General features: G+C 48.1%; 1 protein-coding gene across 1 annotated transcript in view; it reads left to right on the top strand.

The window, feature by feature from the left end:
- The window catches only part of DACT3 (dishevelled binding antagonist of beta catenin 3), a 42,488-nt gene extending 35,581 nt beyond the window's left edge, over positions 1–6,907 (top strand). Inside the window, exons 2-4 of the mRNA XM_053401885.1 lie at positions 2,320–2,431; positions 3,074–3,232; positions 4,827–6,907. Coding sequence (XP_053257860.1) covers positions 2,320–2,431; positions 3,074–3,232; positions 4,827–6,466 — 1,911 coding nt within the window. The 3' untranslated portion in view covers positions 6,467–6,907. The remainder of the gene's footprint in view (positions 1–2,319; positions 2,432–3,073; positions 3,233–4,826) is intronic.
- The last annotated feature ends 11,509 nt before the right edge of the window (positions 6,908–18,416 follow it).

Genomic DNA, 18,416 nt, shown 5'->3' with positions numbered 1-18,416 from the left:
TAATAATAATAATAATAATAATAATTTATTATTTATTTATACCCCGCCCTCCCCAGCCAGGGCCGGGCTCAGAGCGGCTAACAAGCAATAATAAAAACAAGTTGAATGATTACAACTTAAAAACAAAATTAAAATACAACGTTAAAATATTGAAACATTAAAATACTAAATTGTAGCCTTATCACAGGAGGAGAAGGAAAAGAAAAAAGAAAGAGAGGGAGGGAATCAAATTGGCTCCAAGCCAAAGGCCAGGCGGAACAACTCTTACAGGCCCTGCGGAAAGAAATCGGATCCTGCAGGGCCCTGGTCTCATGAGGCAGAGCGTTCCACCAGGCCGGGGCCAGAGTTGAAAAGGCCCTGGCTCTGGTTGAAGCCAATCTAACTTCCTTAGGGCCCGGGACCACTAGGGTGTTGCTATTTATGGATTTATATTTATTTATTTTATTTTAAAATTTTTATTTATACCCCGCTCTCCCTGGCCAGAGCCGGGCTCAGGGCAGCTAACCAGTAAAATTACAGTAAAAAACATAATAGGGAAAAAAACCAATTTAAAATACAGGTTAAATTTTAAAAAGCGAGAGTTCTCCCAAATCAAACACTACCTGACAGTTCAACGGAAAAAGCCAGGGTTGGTTCCACAACCTTAGCCGTTGCTGTGCCACTGAAACCTGTCTAGATGTTGCATGGTTAGGGAAATGCACTTTGCACCTGCTCAGGGGCACTCTTAGCTCTCCTTACTTCTTAGGTTTGGAGCGCAGTGCTACGCAGAGACCAGAAACTGAGGATTCAGTAGGGGAGTTTACCCTGCTTTGGAAATAGGGCAAAGAGTTTGTTTGCTGAAAAAAGCGACATTTTCCCCTGGCATGCGCCAGCCTTCCCTGTTCCCTTCCACCAACCCCACATCTGCTGCTTGGACCAGCAGGGATTAGCCCAGTTGCAACAAGCTTTGGGGAAAACGTCTGAGACTCCCCGAAAAATCTCACAAGGAGAAACGGTAGCGGGGGACCAATCGTTCGGGTTGTGCCAAGTTTGGTGAGAAGCCTGCCATGGGGTCCCTCCAGATTCAGCTTCTTCTCTAGTGCTACAAAATGCAACCAAGGAGATATGTTGTTGTTGTTTAGTCGTCTCCGACTCTTCGTGACCCCCTGGACCAGAACACGCCAGGCACTCCTGTCTTCCACTGCCTCCCGCAGTTTGGTCAAACTCATGCTGGTATCTTCGAGAACACTGTCCCACCATCTCGTCTTCTGTCGTCCCCTTCTCCTTGTGCCCTCCATCTTTCCCAACATCAGGGTCTTTTCCAGGGAGTCTTCTCTTCTCATGAGCTGGCCAAAGTATTGGAGCCTCAGCTTCAGGATCTGTCCTTCCAGTGAGCACTCAGGGCTGATTTCCCTAAGAATGGATAGGTTTGATCTTCTTGCAGTCCATGGAACTCTCAAGAGTCTCCTCCAGCACCAGAATTCAAAAGCATCAATTCTTTGGCGATCAGCCTTCTTTATGGTCCAGCTCTCACTTCCGTACATCACTACTGGGAAAACCATAGCTTTAACTATACGGACCTTTGTTGGCAAGGTGATGTCTCTGCTTTTTAAGATGCTGTCTAGGTTTGTCACTGCTTTTCTCCCAAGAAGCAGGCATCTTTTAATTTCGTGGCTGCTGTCACCATCTGCAGTGATCATGGAGCCCAATAAAGTAAAATCTCCCACTGCCTTCATTTCTTCCCCTTCTATTTGCCAGGAGGTGATGGGACCAGTGGCCATGATCTTCGTTTTTTTGATGTTGAGTTTCAGACCATATTTTGCGCTCTCCTCTTTCACCCTCATTAAAAGGTTCTTTAATTCCTCCTCACTTTCTGCCACCAATGTTGTGTCATCTGCATATCTGAGGTTGTTGATATTTCTTCCGGCAATCTTAATTCCGGCTTGGGATTCATCCAGCCCAGCCTTTCGCATGATGAATTCTGCATATAAGTTAAATAAGCAGGGAGACAATATACAGCCTTGTCGTACTCCTTTCCCAATTTTGAACCAATCAGTTGTTCCATCAGTTGTACACATTTGCAACACCCCCGCAAAAAAACCACAACCCTTATTGTTCCTTGTTTGTGTGCAACGATGAGGACTAGATCGCTGTGTTTATTTATTTTTTAAGGGAAAGCATGCTGTGGTTTTCTCCGCAAAGACCACATCACGTGTCTTGGTCTGTGGCCATGTGGCAGTTGTGCAGAGATCCAGATGGGGTGGGGCGGACTTTTTGTGCATCCTAAATCCCTGATTCTTCGAGCCTCTTTTATTTTCTCTGCTGCTGCTTTTTTTGCAGGATGCCCTTCCTGGTTTGATGTGGGAGCTGGAGCAGCAGCTGGGGCTGCTGAGACTATACCCTGAGAAGACCTGCGGGGAGGCAGGCGAGACGGACAGCTGGCCCAGTTCAGGTAAGGGGAAAAGCCCCACCCCACAACTGCAGCCCCCTGGTCGCTTCCCTATTGTTGGCCTGTTGCTTTGCCCCGAATAAATGCTCTCTTCTTGGTCACAGACCGTTTTTAGGGAAGGGGTCTGCGCCTTCCCTTCCAGGCTCCGCAAAGGTCAGCCAAATAACTTGACCCTCACCCACCCCACTGCTGGGCCTGCTTGCAATAAGGCCAGCCAGCCCCTCTGCTAGGCTGGCAAGTAGAGGATGTTGGGGGGCGGGGCGCGAGGCAAAAGGATAATCCTAGATGCCTGCAATATACTCGGAGTCGAGAGTGGATTTTATGCTCTTTATTCAGCTCATAGTGGTGAGGAGGAATGGAAGTTCTAGAATGTCTGCTTTATATACATTATTTACACAATGCGCCCCACATGATTGGCTAATTCCAGGATTCTCCTGTAGGCCAATCAGGCTGCGGATTCACTTCCACCTGGAGTTGGATTGGGTGGCTCCTGCGGACCAATCAGACTGCTGCATTCTGAATCCTATTGTTCTAGGACCAATCAGACTGCTGCATTCTGGATCCTATTGTTCTAGGACCAATCAGATTGCTGCAGTTTGGATCCTATTCAACTCAGTACATAACAATGCCCATTTATCCCACCAGGTTTCTACGAGGGGGCGCAGTCGGTGGTGGCCTCCGATTCTCCTGCCTCCGGGTTTGGGGACTCCTCTTCTGGTTTCCCGTCCACCTCAGGGTCCTACTCCCGGATCGGCCGACCTGAGTCCCGTCTGGGCTATGCCAATGAGCGCCCCAAGTCCGTGGGTGAGTAAGGGGCAGCGGAAGGAGGGTATTGGAAGGTGGGGGCTTCTGAGGCATAACCTGTGTGGAAGTCAGGTCACAACTTTTAAAGCACCATGATACCACTTTAAAGCAGTCCTGGCCCCCCCCCCAGGAATTCTGGGAACTGTAGTTTTTTAAAGGGACTGAGAGTTGCAAGGAGACACCCCCACATTCCCAGAGTTCCCTGCAAAGGGGGACTGACTGTTAAATCACTCTGAGAATTGTACCCCTCTGAGAATAATAGGGGGGGGTCTCCTAATAGTTTTCAGCACCCTGAAAACGTACCCCTCCCAGGATTCTGGGGGGGTGGGCAGCCAGGACTGTTCAAAGTGGCACAATACAGTCATACTTTGGGTTACAGACGCTTCAGGTTGCGTTTTTTCAGGTTACGGACCCGCCGAAACTAGAATGGGTTACTTGTGGGTTTCGGGGGTCGCACATGCACAGAAGCACCGAATCGCAACCCGTGCATGCACAGACGCACCGCTGCGGGTTGTGGAAGCTGCGGGTTGTGAACATGCATTCCACACAGATCACGTTTGCAACCTGAGCGTCCATGGTCCTGTTTTAAAGGTATAGTGTAGATGACGCCCAAGGCAAGTGATACAAGCTTACTGGGAAATGATATATAATGAACTGAAATAGATGTTTAAAATAACGTTTGTTAAAAAAAAACAAAAACCCAAAAGCTTTCCTTTTGGGAATTATAGGGACAGAACTACCCAAACGGTATAGAAATTTATTCATGTATGTGACTACAGCGTCAAGAATGTTACTTACTCAAAAGTGGGAAGAAGAAAAATTCCCAGCAGAAGAAGAATGGATACAAAAACTTATGGAATATGCAGAAATGGCAAAACTTACCAGAAAAATACGAAATCAAGATAACAAACTTTTAATAAAGGAATGGAAATGGTTTATTGAATATTTACAAACAAACTGTAAACAGACAAGAACATTGGCAGGATTATTGTAATAACCTGCAGTTTTGTAAGAGAATATATTTAAAGTAGATGAATAAATGAGGAAATTAAGTTAATTTGGATATGCAGAGAATATTTAAAATAAATTTAAGGAACCGCAAAAGGAGGGGGAAGGAAGTCAAGTTTTGAAATGTTGAAATGACTGTAAAACTATTGAAATGTATAAAACTGAAAATCATAAATAAATAAAAAGGCAGGTGACACATCCGAAATCACACCACTTTAAATTGTCATGGTTTCCCCCAAAGAATTCTGGGAGCAGTAGTTTGTTGAGGGTGCTGAGAGCGGTTAGGAGACCCCCTGCTAAGCTTAAATTCCCAGAGTGCTTTAGCAATTAATCCCTCTTCATATGGAACAGGGAATTGTAGTTTTGGGAGGGGAATGGTGGTTGGGTGTAGGGTGTCTCCTAACAGCTGCTAGCACCCTCAACAAACTACTGCTCCCAGAATCCTTTGGGGGAAGCCATGTTTAAAATGGCATCATGGCACTTTTTAAATGTAGGACGGCAATGTGGCCAGAGAATTTCAGCCAACCTCTCTCTCTCTCTCTCTGCCTCTCTCTCTCTCTCCTTTTCTTCCTGCCTCGGTTCCCAGGCGATGTGGGCAACAGCAGCAAAGACGGGCCCCATCGGAGCACAGTGCCCCGCTCCTTCTCTGCCCCCTACTCCAGTTCCCATGACTACGCCGAAGAGCCCCCCGGCTACCCGCCAGACCCTTTCCTGTACCCCAGCCCTCTCCACGCCGTGGCCCTGCAGAACCCCTTGCTGCGGAGCCACCTCTACGAAGACCCCGCTTTCTCTTCAGCCGCCTCCCAGGCCTACCCCGCAGACGGGGACGGGGGCCTGGATGCCTACGGCGGCGAGTTCCAGTTCTACTCGGAAGCCGCCGCCTCGCACTGCCACAAAGTGGAGAGCTACATTTCCCGGCTCGTCCGCCGCCGCAGCCAGCTGGTGAGGGGTAGCAAGCCCCGGACGAGCCTGGGTTCGGAGCCGCCCTCCAAAGGCGCGGTGGCCAGGCAAAACAGCCTGTGCAAGAGGCCTCTGGAGCTTCTCCCCCCACCGGCTGAACGCAAACACCCTCCGGCCATGGAGAGGGGCAGCAGCACCCCTTCGCCCTGCGGCCATGAAGGCGGGGCCGCCGCAGCCACGCGGATCTGGTCCTCGTGGGATGCCGCGGCCGAGAGGACGCTGGCGGCCAAAGCAGCCTCTGAGGACTACAGCCCGCCCCACGCCAGCCTCAAGAAGCCCCCCAAGCTGCAGGCCTTGGCCCATATGAGACCTCCGTCCGCTGACCAGTATGAAGGAGCCTACCCATCGTCCCCGCTGCTGGATAGAGACGACAGAGCGGCCCCTGGCAGCAACCAGGACCTGGCCTCCTACGAGTCTGAGGACGGGGCCTGCCTCATGGTCAAGGCCCACTACATCCCAGCGCAGCAGCCTCCCCGGGCGCAGCAGGCCCTGCGGCCTGGCAAAAAGAAGCCCCCTCCCCTGACCAAGGGCCGTTCCATGGAACTGTCGCCGGAACGGGCCCCCTTGCTGCCCAGGGAGCGGCCGCGGGTGTCGGCGCCCCCCAAGAAATGCCGCTTCAGCGAGGACGGCGGCGGCGAGGCGGCGGTGGCGAGGAAAGGGGGCGGCCGGAAAAGCTCCCCCAGGTCGAGGAAGGCGGCTCGCTCCCAGTCGGAGAACAGCCTCCTCAACAAACCGGGGGTCAAATACGGCACGGCTGAGCGGGACGAGGCCGCCAGCAAGCCGGCCCGCCCGAGGCGGCCACACGGCAACGTGGCCGGCGGCTACCGCAAGTGGCGTTCAACGGCGGAGATTTGCCAGGAGGAGGCCGCCAGCGGGAGCGCCGCTGAGCCGCGCCGGAGCCGTCGGGCGGCCGGGCCGGTGGGGTACAGCTACGCTGGGAGCGACTCCGAATGCTCGGCCGAGCCGGCCCGGCAAGCGCCCATGTGCCGCCTGGAGGAAGGCCTTGTTTACGGCGACAGCGAGTCGAGCCTGAGCGATGGGGACTCGCCTCCAGCCTACAGCAGCGGGGCGTCTAGCGACACGGACGAGAGCGGCGGCCTGGTGTGGCCGCAGCAGCTCTCCCCGCAGCTCGTATCGGCCTCCGGGCCGGGGAAGGTGGCGGGCGGGCAGCCCAAAGTCTTCGTCAAGATCAAGGCCTCGCATGCGCTGAAGAAGAAGATCATGCGCTTTCGCTCGGGCTCCCTCAAAGTCATGACGACTGTGTGAAGGAGGGCGGCCATTTTGTCCCTCTTTCGGCAGAAAGGTCCCCCTCAAATGCACCTCACATTCCCAACACCCCGACATCTGGTCCGGCTCCAACCCCAGGACTGAGTGATCTCCATTTTCGTCCCCCGGGGAAAACCTGGGGAAGTTAACACTGCCTTTGAACAGAGTTTGGGGTGCCCATGATTCTTAACGCTCTTTCCCCAGCTGCACGAAAAACCGCTAAAATGGTCTCCCTCCCTCTCACCCCCCCTGCTGCCACCCCTTTCTAATCCCGTCCATTTTTAAAGGAGAGGTATTTATTATGGTTTTTGTACTGTTGACTTCTCAGGAGTCCGGGTTTCGCTGCAAAACTCTGGAGTCTGCATTGACACTGCCAATCTTGTATTCCTGTAAAGATATCCTTTCTCTCTGTGTAAATAAAATTCAGTGTTTTGTTTCTTGGGGGGTTGTTTTTGTGTGGATGATGTCTTTTTGGTCAACAACTTGCCTGTAAAGGAAGATTGCTTTAAAGATGATGATGGGGGGAGGGAACTCTCCCCCCTTTCCTAAAGGATTTTGGTGCTCCATGTTTGCGTTGTCTCTGGGTCGGCAGCTGGGAAGGCCACTGGTGATACTGGGAGGGGGGCAGAATGGGGCCCTTGAGCAGTCCAGCTGCCGACCCCTCCTTTTATTTCAGAGACGTGCGTCTCCCCTTCACATTTTACGAGTTAGCTGCCTCAAACGCTGGCCAAATCCCGGCGAAACCCAGTATGAATCAGCCCTAAAAGCTTAAGTTTTGTGGCCGAGATCCAGAAATAAAGCTGAGAAGGCAATGAAGCTTAAACGCTTAGCTGCGTAGGTTTTCTGAGGGACCTAGAGGGGCACATCATGGCCTCTGGGTTTCGTCTCTTGAACCAGGTGATAGTTTTATTTGGAGAGCTGAAGGCTGTTTCAAAGAGGGGCCTGCGATGATGCACACACATCCCGCTTCTGACTTAGGAAAAAGAGATTTTGTAGGGGTTTGCTTGGCTTCCAAAACCTGCAAAATCTGTTTAACTGAAGGCAAGAACAGAGTGTGTTTGCACAACTCTCATTGCAGCAATGCATTTATGTGTGAGAGAGAAAGAGAGAGGAGAAAAAAAGGAGGATTTGACAATGAGGGGTGTGGTAGGGTAGAGAAGGAGAAAAAGAAAACCTTTACTGTATCTCCTTTGGGGGAAAGTAAGCAAGTATGGGCTGAGGAATGAAACTTTACTTAGAAGTCCAGCCTGGTAGGATGGAACAAGAGCCAAAACTCTGAAAGAGGGGAGAAAAACGGCTTTTGCTGTAGGCCTCAAGCCTGCTTGAAAATAGTATCCCCTCTCTGGAAACTCCCCATTCCTGAAGCTTAACGTGTGGCTTCAGGAAAAGGCACTCTGCACTTGCTCAGAGGAAGCTTTTAATTTGGTTGCAGAACGGGGCTGTGCCTCAAGCTTTTTATATTATTTTTGTCCTTTTAGTATGCAAACCAGCCCAAGCGATTCTAATTCTGGACCGTCCCTTTAAAGCGAAAGCAGGAAATCCTTGGATCATAGCTGTCAACGTTTCCCTTTTTTAAAGAGAAATTCCCTTATTCCGAATAGGATTCCTCGCGAGAAAAGGGAAAAGTTGACAGCTATGCCTTGGATCCTGCGAGCCCGTTTGAGTCCTATAACCGCTGGGCAACTCAGGACGAAATTCTGCTTTTTCCGCACTGCTATCTGAGGTCCATCTCTCTCTCATATATATATTCCCTTTTGCTCAGAGCTCCAGCCCCTTATGAAAACCAGATGCTCTCCGCGCAGCCAGGAAGGCGGGTTCTGCTTTTCCAAATTCCTTCCCCAGGAACGCTCGGCACTTCTCCCATCCCCCCGCTGCCCCCAATATAGGGGGAAGCACGGCTCCTTTCCGCCAGCCCTTCTCCTCCCTTCAAGCAATCCTGGCTCAGCTAAATTATTGCAACGGCTTCTGCAAGGCGGGAGCCAGAGAAATGAGCCCTTGGCCTCCTTGGCTGAACTCCTCCTCCTCCAAAAAGAGACTTTTGTCTGTCTTTGAACCTGGGTCCCAAAGACTGGGCCATTGTGTGTTTGAAACGGGATCCTTTGCTCCCCGTGATTTCTATAGATCAGGGACAGGGGATCCTATTCAGATAAAAGGGCCGCATTCGCTTAGGGGCACACGGACAACCCATTTCAGCTCCCCAAAACTATATCTCCTAACAAGCATACAGTTGTGTTCATGAGGGTTGACATCTGGATTCTCTTCCCAGCCCCCTGTGAAATAAATTCATCACTCCTGTGCCCTTTTTTAAAAAAACTTTTGCTGAGCACCATCTTTGCAGATGGGACGCGGGTGGCGCTGTGGGTTAAACCACAGAGCCTAGGGCTTGCCGATCAGAAGGTCGGCGGTTCGAATCCCCGCAACGGGGTGAGCTCCCATTGCTCGGTCCCTGCTCCTGCCAACCTAGCAGTTCCAAAGCACATCAAAGTGCAAGTAGATAAATAGGTACCGCTCCGGCGGGAAGGTAAACGGCGTTTCCGTGCGCTGCTCTGGTTCGCCAGAAGCGGCTTAGTCATGCTGGCCACATGACCCGGAAGCTGTACGCGGCTCCCTCGGCCAAGAAAGCGAGATGAGCGCCACAACCCCAGAGTCGGTCACGACTGGACCTAATGGTCAGGGGTCCCCTTACCTTATCTTTGCAACCCAGAGTACCTGGGAAGGGGGATTTCTTGTTCAAAAAATCTGGGAATTGTAGCTCTGAGAGGGGGATGGGAGAGGGTCTCCTAAGATCGCGCTGCACTCTTAACAAACTACAGCTCCCAGAATCCTTTGCGGCAAGCCACAACCATTTAAAGTGCTTTAACTGTATGGTGTGGATGCAACCTTCGTATAAGACCTGTTTGGGAGAAAGGCTATTTATTGGCCCACAGTGGAGTCCTTGTTGTGTCTCTACATCGAGGGTGGAGGTATTGATGGGCCTGAAGGAAAAACGCAGCAGAATCATGTCTCCCAGGCCAGATCAGTGACTCATACAGTAGGGCAACAGGGAACCTCCTCCCTCTGGGCGAGTCCTTTGGGCTCACGGTTTGATTTACTTCTTTCGCCTGACGCACGGTTAGGGAATTGTAGAAACTTAAGCTGGAACCAGGCGCGGGGCGAGGGGGGGAAGGCTTCTTTTATGAAGTGCGTGCCTAATTTGTACCATCTGAATATCTCACCAGGTCGTTGTAATGGAAACCTGAGCATGGGGGAGGTGAGGGAAGGGAGTCTTTCGGAGTCCCTTTTCGTCTAGGCTGCGGCTGACTTAAAAAAAGAAAAACTCATGTCGTGGCCGGGGCCTCTCCTAATGTGTTCCAGATGAGAGACACGAGACCCCCCTCCCTTTCCTCCCTTTTACTCTGCGCCTGGATTTTGGCGCTCGTCACCAGCTGCTGAGTTGTACGAAGATTTGCGTTGCTGGTGGGGAAAGGCCCTTGTCGCCCCTCTCTCGCACTCGGCACTCGGCCGGCAAAGTGCTCTTTAGCAAGTACCCTCAAAGGTCCTGATGTAGCCTTATGAGGCTTTGACCTCGGGTGGGGAAAATATTGCGCCTGGGAAAGGGAAGTGGGAGTCAACAGACACTCAAGGAATAGTTTCGGAGAAAAAGGTTTTATTTCTACCATCCATGAACTGGTAGAAGGAGCAAGTGTGATAAGTCACAAAAAGCATGCACGAGTTCACAATCATGTGCACAAACATATATACCCCCTTCCAGTTCCCTCCTCCTCTCTCCTCCTTCTTCCAGAGTCCTGCCCCATGTTGAGGTTCCTGAGCATGTACAGAAAGCTGTCTTGGGACTATTGTGGACTCTTGGCGCCCTTCCCAGGAAAAGGGGTTTCAGAGTGTTCAGATATGCTTCAATCTCTTGTTCTGGCATGGTTCCCGGACAGAAAGTAAGTTGCAATGTGGTCCTTTAGCAAGGCCAGAAGGCATGAGAAAGGCCTGAGAAACAATGGACTGTTCTCTACCTTTGTTACAGCAGAGCGGAATGTTTCTGATGCTTAGCTGCTGAGAAAATGATTTTGAAAAGCTTTGAGCCTGCTTTGGGGGGGGTGACTTCGGGCCTAGGTGAGGTCACCTGTCCTCACCTTCCTTCACTGAGATCCCCAGGCCACTTCCAGGTTCTGAAGAACTCTAAGCCAGGTTTCCCTGGCCCTCCAGATGGTTTGGGACTACAACTCCCATGATTCCTAGCTAGCAGGACCAGTGGCCAGGGATGATGGGAATTGTAGTCTCAAAAAACATCTGGAGGGCCGAGGTTGAGGAAGCCTGCTCTAAGCTGTGCTAAAGTAGTTGCTGATGGACTCTGTCCATCACGATCTAATCCTGGGCCACCAGAACCTATATATTTGCATTCATATTTATCTAATTTTATTTGTTTAAACAAGGGCATATGCTTCGATGACATGGAAGAGTAAAGGAAAGCAATTGAGTTGAAGGAGAATTAAAATCAAACACACACACAGAGAAAAAACAACCAGAAGGAAGCGACATTGCATGTGCTTTTGTAAACGAGGAAAATCTTTAATAAAAAATATTATTAAAGAGAGAGAGAGAGAATAAGTTGACTGATTCACATCCCCTGGAAAAAAATATTGGTGTTGTGAGGGCTAGTAATGTTTTTAAAAGGTTTGTAAAGCAAAGCAAAACAAACAAAACAGGTTATTAGGATATTCTCACTTAAAATGGAAAAATTACTGAGAATTCCGAATAGCAGCATACGCTTGTTAATATTTATGAACATTTTAGGCTCATTTTAGTATGTATATATACTGGTTAAAAAAAGGTTCTTTAATTAAATAGCATCTTCTTATTTGCTTAAACTGGGAAAGCTGAGAACGTGTGTCGCATTTTTGGTGTGATGTGCATCAAGACAAGTTGCGAAACTTACCACCCCACCCCCCAATTAGCAAGTGTCTAAATGTGAGTGAGGCCTTAGCTGAGCCTGAGACCCTGGCCAAAGGACCATCCATTTTTTTCTGGGGTACACAAAGTGCTAAAGGAAGCAGCTGAATCGTATATGTACGAGTTTCAAAAACAGTGCCAGAAACAGGGTCAAAGATGACCCAAATTAAAGGTACCCCTGCCCGTACGGGCCAGTCGTGTCCGACTCTGAGGTTGCGCGCCCATCTTGCTTAAGAGGCCAGGGGCCAGCGCTGTCCGAAGACACTTCCGGGTCACGTGGCCAGCGTGACAAGCTGCATCTGGTGAGCCAGCGCAGCACACGGAAACGCCGTTTACCTTCCCGCTTGTAAGCGGTCCCTATTTATCTACTTGCACCCGGGGGTGCTTTCGAACTGCTAGGTTGGCAGGCGCTGGGACCGAGCAGCGGGAGCGCACCCCGCCGCGGGGATTCGAACCGCCGACCTGACGATCGGCAAGTCCTAGGCGCTGAGGCTTTTACCCACAGTGCCACCCGTGTCCCTCCCCAAAGGCTAGAACAGGTTAACCAGTAAAAGGATGCTGGGAAGTAAGTCGACATAACCTGCGGCCACATTTGGGGGGCTAAGAGATGCTTCACCCCCTGTTTCGTCAGCCCCAGGCAGGCAGCAAAGACAGGAGGGCTCGCTGAGGCCTTGCCAGGCCAAAGTTGGCCGCTAGCGGTTGATGTTTCCCCACTGCAGAAAGTTCCAGAACATACGTTGCAATTCCATGATTCCGTGATATGTGAGAGAATGCACAAGATGGATGGTACCCAGCAAGGGTTAAGGTGCTCATCTCCTTTGCCCGCATCACGGAGGATGCTGGCGCTTGCAGAAGAGTCGCCATGGCAACGGCACCAGCCGGTCCCTATACCGGAAGCCTGAGAGGAGAGACGGGCGTCTCGAATCGCCCAAGTCGGTTAATTAGGAGCCGAGGAACCGAGATGGTGGCAGAGGCGGGGCGAAGCAGGGGTAGAAAGCTGGGCAATACCGTGTCCTGGGTTCAAATCTCGTCCCTGCCTTGGAGTCACTGGGAGGCCAGGTTACGTTCCCTCATCCTGTTGCCAGTCCTTAACGTCCGGAGAATTGGGACAGGCCTACCTTATAGGGGGCTCATAAGGAAGGCTGAGGTAACACATGTGAAATTCACGGGACACTCGGCCATGACAGAAACGTTATTTATTGATATAAACCAAACGTTATTTCTATTAACCACGATATAAATGTGATATATAACCAGGATATAAAGGTTATTTATCGAGTAATTTCCTGTATGGGCAACCCCAGAAGAGCAGGGATTTGGGGCACCTGAAGGTTATTGCGTTTCGGACGTTTAAGTTTAGAGAAATAAAAAGGATCTTTAAGAAAGGCTTGGCCAAAGTCACTCCTTGTATGTGGAGGGTGCCTTTTCTGGGGGGAAATGGTTTTAAAAAGAAGGGGAAAGTTACTTTAAAGAGCATGTGAAGGGGGCGCCTGAACATTAGGCTGTTTATATATATATTTCTGTGCTGCCATTTGGCAAAGAAAGCCCCCCCCATACAAAAGTCATGCAAAAATAAAAATAAAAATAGAGCTTAACAAAAAATTAAGACAACTAAATTGAACATTTCAAAATAGACTAAAAGCCCAAATGCATTCAGGTTCCTGCTGAAAGGCAAAGGAGATTCCCCCAGAAAAAGTCAGATAGATCAGGAATAAATCTTTCTTAGAAGTACCCCCAGCAATGGGTGCGGCACACACACACCCATAGACCCCTTGCCACCTATATCACAGTTGCCACATAGGGGCTGGCGAAACTGGAGTTGAGAGGTGCTGCCCCCCCCGAGACACCTAACAAAAACAACGAAATTAAAACCCACAACCTTGTCCTTCCCCATGCGTGCGTCTCTGGCTTTACAGCCTCTTTATTTCGCAAATGTTCAAGAGGGTAAAATTTATTGTATATTTATTTGTTGCCACTTCAACATTGGTGGTGGCCCCAATCCTCGTATAATCCCCACAACGACCCTGCGAGGTAGCAGAGAGAGAGAGAGAGAGACATAGCTGTCAACGTTTTCCTTTTTTTAAGGGAAATTCCCTTATTCCAAATAGGATTCCTCGCAAGAAAAGGGAAAAGTTGACAGCGAGAGAGAGAGAGAGAGAGAGAGAGGATGAGAGAGAATAAGTTGATTGTTTCATTCATATCCCCTGGAGGGAAAATATTGGTGTTGTGAGGGCTAGTAATGCTTTTAAAAGGTTTGTAAAACAAAGCAATGACAAACCTAGACGGCATCTTAAAAAGCAGAGACATCACCTTGCCAACAAAGGCCCGTCTAGTTAAAGCTATGGTTTTCCCAGCAGTGATGTATGGAAGTGAGAGCTGGACCATAAAGAAGGCTGATGGTCGAAGAATGGATGCTTTTGAATTCTGCTGCTGGAGGAGACTCTTGAGAGTCCCATGCACTGCAAGAAGATCAAACCGATCCATTCTTAAGGAAATCAGCCCTAAGTGCTCACTGGAAGGACAGATCCTGAAGCTGAGACTCCTGTACTTTGGCCACCTCATGAGAAGAGAAGACTCCCTGGAGAAGACCCTGATGTTGGGAAAGATAGAGGGCACAAGGGGAAGGGGATGACAGAGGATGAGATGGTGGGACAGTGTTCTTGAAGCTACGAACATGAGTTTGACCAAACTATGGGAGGCAGTGGAAGACAGGAGGGCCTGGCGTGCTCTGGTCCAGGGGGTCACGAAGAGTCGGACACGACTAAATGGCAAAACAAAACAAAACAGGTTATTAGGATATTCTCACTTAAAACGGAAAAATTACTGAGGATTCCGAATAGTAGCATATTGCAAGTGGCCCAAGGTAAGTTTCATGGCTGAGTCAGGGTGGGATTCGAACCTTGGTCTCCCAGGTCCTAAACACTACATTACATTGGCTGGTTGTCAACCCTCGTGCAAATAAATGAGGGGTGCATCTGAGCATGTGCAGAGCGGCCTGAGCCGATTCCTTGCTTCCTTTTATTCGCCCGGTCACTCTCCTTGCCATGGTGCTCCTTAAACTCCCTTCTCCTCGCCTGGTGGGGGTCTCAGAGTTCCTGGAGACCCTAATTTTTACTTTTTTGCTCAGCCGCTGCTTTAAAAGGCTGGGGGTTTTTTAAACCTCAACTCTGTGTGTGTTTCTCCTTTCTGTTTGCAATCCCTCCTTCACCCTCCTCCAAAGTGCGCTGAACTATGCGCACACTCACAGACACATGCCTCGCCCCCCCCCCCGTCTCTCGGTGTCTGGAATGATTCTGATCTGTTCCAGACGCTGGCCCGAGATTTTCCTGGGGTTAATTTTAGCCCCCTCGGCATCCTTTATCGCAGCTGCCGCAAAGGGGGGGGGGGACGGCAGGCGAAACCGGAGTCAGGAGGTGACCACCTCACGAGCATGTCTGCGTGTGCGTGTTTGTGAGTGAGGCCCTGCGCGCATGCACACACACAAACATGACATCAGGTCGAAGGAACTGGAATCCCATCTGGATTCGATCAAATGCCACATCGCCCGGCAAAGTTCCCTTGAACAAAGGAGCCAAGCTGCCCAAGGTCTCCTAAATAGATAAGTTACCCCCCGCCCCTCTCAAAATGGAGTCACTTCTGTCAGGGATGGGAAAAGGTCGTCCGCATTCCCTCCTCCACCCTCGAAAATTTGGAAGCTTCTGGAAGGGGCAGAGTGTCGGAGATGCCTTTGAAAGTTAACCCCCCCGATCTATTTATTAACCAATTTTGCAGGAGCGAAAAGCATTGCAAAGAGGCAGCTTTGCAGAGGTTAGAGTCTGAGGTAGAAAGGTCTAAGACTCCAATGAGGAGATCTGTCTCAGTAAGACCATCTGAGCAGCAACAAGGTCGGGTTGACTGCAGATAACTTTAACCAAGAATTCTGTCTTCTTTCTTTGGCGATCCCTCGTAGCCGAGTAAGATTGTCTTCCATAAACAGGGTCTTTTTTTTCTAAAATAAATGTTTATTAAGGTTTTACAAAACATAGAAGTCATCAAATCACATAGGTCAAACAATCAGATATAACACAGCAAAGAACAGAACAGCAAGAAAAAATACACACTTAAAAAAAAAAGAAAAAGAAGAAAAAAGAAAAATCCACTTTTAAATTTCAAAATTCCATATCCCTCTGTCCTGACCTCCTCACATCTCTCTTTTTTGTGTTCCTCTTTATTCCGTCAAATTCAGCAAATTCTAACCCTCTTTCAAACCTCATTTATAATTATATATTTCCACTTATTATGTCTCAAATTTCCCTTATCTTGGCCCTTTACTCCACCTTATATACTTTGACATAATATTATTCTGGTCATACCCCCCTTCTCCTTTTTAATATTCTTCTTTTCATATCTCTTTTAACCATATCCTAAATGCCATGTTACCTTCACTTCCCACATCATATTAACACTCAAACATTTTACAATATTTTTGTAAATAGTCCTTAAACTTTTTCCAATCCTCTTCCATCAATTCTTCTCCCTGGTCACGGATTCTGCCGGTCATTTCTGCCATCTCCATATAGTCGATCACTTGCATCTGCCACTCTTCCACGGTGGGTAAATCTTGTGTCTTCCAATACTTAGCGAGAAGTATTCTTGCTGCTGTTGTTGCATACATAAAAAATGTTCTGTCTTTCTTTGGCACCAGTTGGCCGACTATGCCCAAAAGGAAGGCCTCTGGTTTCTTAGGAAAGGTAAATTTAAATACCTTCTTCAGTTCATTATATATCATTTCACAGTAAGCCTTCACCCTTGGGCATGTCCACCAAAGGTGAAAGAATGTTCCCTCAGCTTCTTTACACTTCCAACACTTGTTGTCAGGCAGGTGATAAATTTTTGCAAGCTTAACTGGGGTCATGTACCACCATAAACAGGGTCTTAACAGTGAGTCCGTAAGTGACTGTGAAGGCCAATTCTGGATCCACACGTCCTTCCACAGTGGGGACATAGGTTTCTGGGCGGAAGTTGATCACGGTGTGGATTTGCCAAGTGTGACTTCCTCTTAGCACGTTTCTCCCTTTCGCCCTGAGTTTGAGCGTCTTCAAATCCCACGACACCTTTGGTAAAGGCTGTTCTCCAACTGGAGCGCTCGCAGGCAAGTGTTTCCCAGTTGTCTGTGTTTATACTACATTTTTAAAGATTTGCCTTGGGAGAGTGTTTATTTATTTATTTTCCAAAAAAAAGATATTTATTAAAGTTTTATAGAAAGAAAAAAGTTACAGAAAAAAAAAGAAAAAAAAAGGGAAAGTACAAAAAGTACAAAAATACACAGGAAAAAAAAGAAAAAAAGGAAAATACAGAAAAAATAAATAAATAAATAATAGTTAAAAACAACTCAATCTTTTCACATCTTAGATTTCGTTTACTTATTTCCCCGACCTCCTCACACCTCCCTTTTTTGTATTCCCGTTCACATGGTTAATTCAGCAAATCCTTACCCTCTTTCTTTTTATCTTAATTCTATATCTCAACATATTATAACTTTATATTTTCTTCCGTTATCAATCCATTTTTACATATTCTTATTAACCTTGTTGCTAAGGCCGCTTCATTTCAATCCGACATCATTTTAAGATTCATTAATTTTACAATGTTTCTGCAAATAGTCTTTGAATTTCTTCCATTCTTCTTCCACCGACTCTTCTCCCTGGTCTCAGATTCTGCCAGTCATTTCCGCCAGTTCCATATAGTCTATCACTTTCATCTGCCATTCTTCCAGGGTGGGTAAATCTTGTGTCTTCCAATGCTTTGCGATGAGTATTGCTGCTCTTGTAGCGTACATAAAGAAAGTTCTATCCTTCTTTGGCACCAATTGGCCGACCATGCCCAGGAGAAAGGCCTCTGGTTTCTTCAGGAAGGTATATTTAAATACCTTTTTCATTTCATTATAGATCATCTCCCAGAATGCCTTAATCCTTGGGCACGTCCACCAAAGGTGAAAGAATGTACCTTCATTCTCTTTACATTTCCAACATTTATTATCAGACAGATGATAAATTTTTGCAAGCTTGACTGGTGTCATGTACCACCTGTATATCATTTTCATAATATTCTCTCTTAAGGCATTACATGCCGTGAATTTCATACCTGTGGTCCACAACTGTTCCCAGTCAGCAAACATTATGTCATGACTAACATCCTGTGCCCATTTAATCATAGCAGATTTAACCGTTTCATCCTGCGTATTCCATTTCAACAGCAAGTTATACATTCTTGATAGTATCTTAGTTTTGGGTATTCTGTTTCCAATTTTGATTTTTTCACCTGGAAGACAATTTTTTTATCCATATTGTAAGCCTCCCTTATTTGATAATAATGAAGCCAGTCTCGCACTTTATCTTTTAATTTCTCAAAACTCTGCAATTTCAATTTGTCACCTTCTTGTTCCAAAATCTCCCAATATTTCGGCCGGGAGAGTGTTTAAACCTCTTTTGTTGACCACCAGCATTACACTTTCCATTTTTAAGTTCAGAATAAAGTAGTTGCTTTGGAAGACGATCATCAGGCATCCGCACATGACCAGTCCAACGAAGTTGATGTTGAAGAATCATCACTTCAACACTGGCGATCTTTGCTTCTTCCAGTACACTGGCATTAGTTCGCCTGACTTCCCGAGTGATGTGTAGAATTTTTCAGAGACACCGTTGATGGAATCTTTCGAGGAGTTGCAGATGGCGTTTATAGGTGGTCCATGCATGGCCGGATTTAGATGAAGAGAGACCCTAGGTCAGGGATCAGCAACCTTTTCCAGCTGTGGGCTGGTCCACCGTCCCTCAGACCATGTGGTGGGCCGGACTATCTATCTATCTATCTATCTATCTATCTATCTATCTATCTATCTATCTATCATCTATCTATAATGAACGAATTCCTATGCCCCACAAATAACCCAGAGATGCATTTTAAATAAAAGGACACATTCTACTCATGTAAAAACACACTGATTTCTGGACCGTCCGCAGGCCAGATTTAG

This window comes from Podarcis raffonei, chromosome 8 (assembly GCF_027172205.1).
Source record: "Podarcis raffonei isolate rPodRaf1 chromosome 8, rPodRaf1.pri, whole genome shotgun sequence".
Taxonomy (NCBI): domain Eukaryota; kingdom Metazoa; phylum Chordata; class Lepidosauria; order Squamata; family Lacertidae; genus Podarcis; species Podarcis raffonei.
The sequence above is the reverse complement of the archived record's forward strand: the minus strand, read 5'-3'. Positions and strand labels throughout refer to the sequence as shown.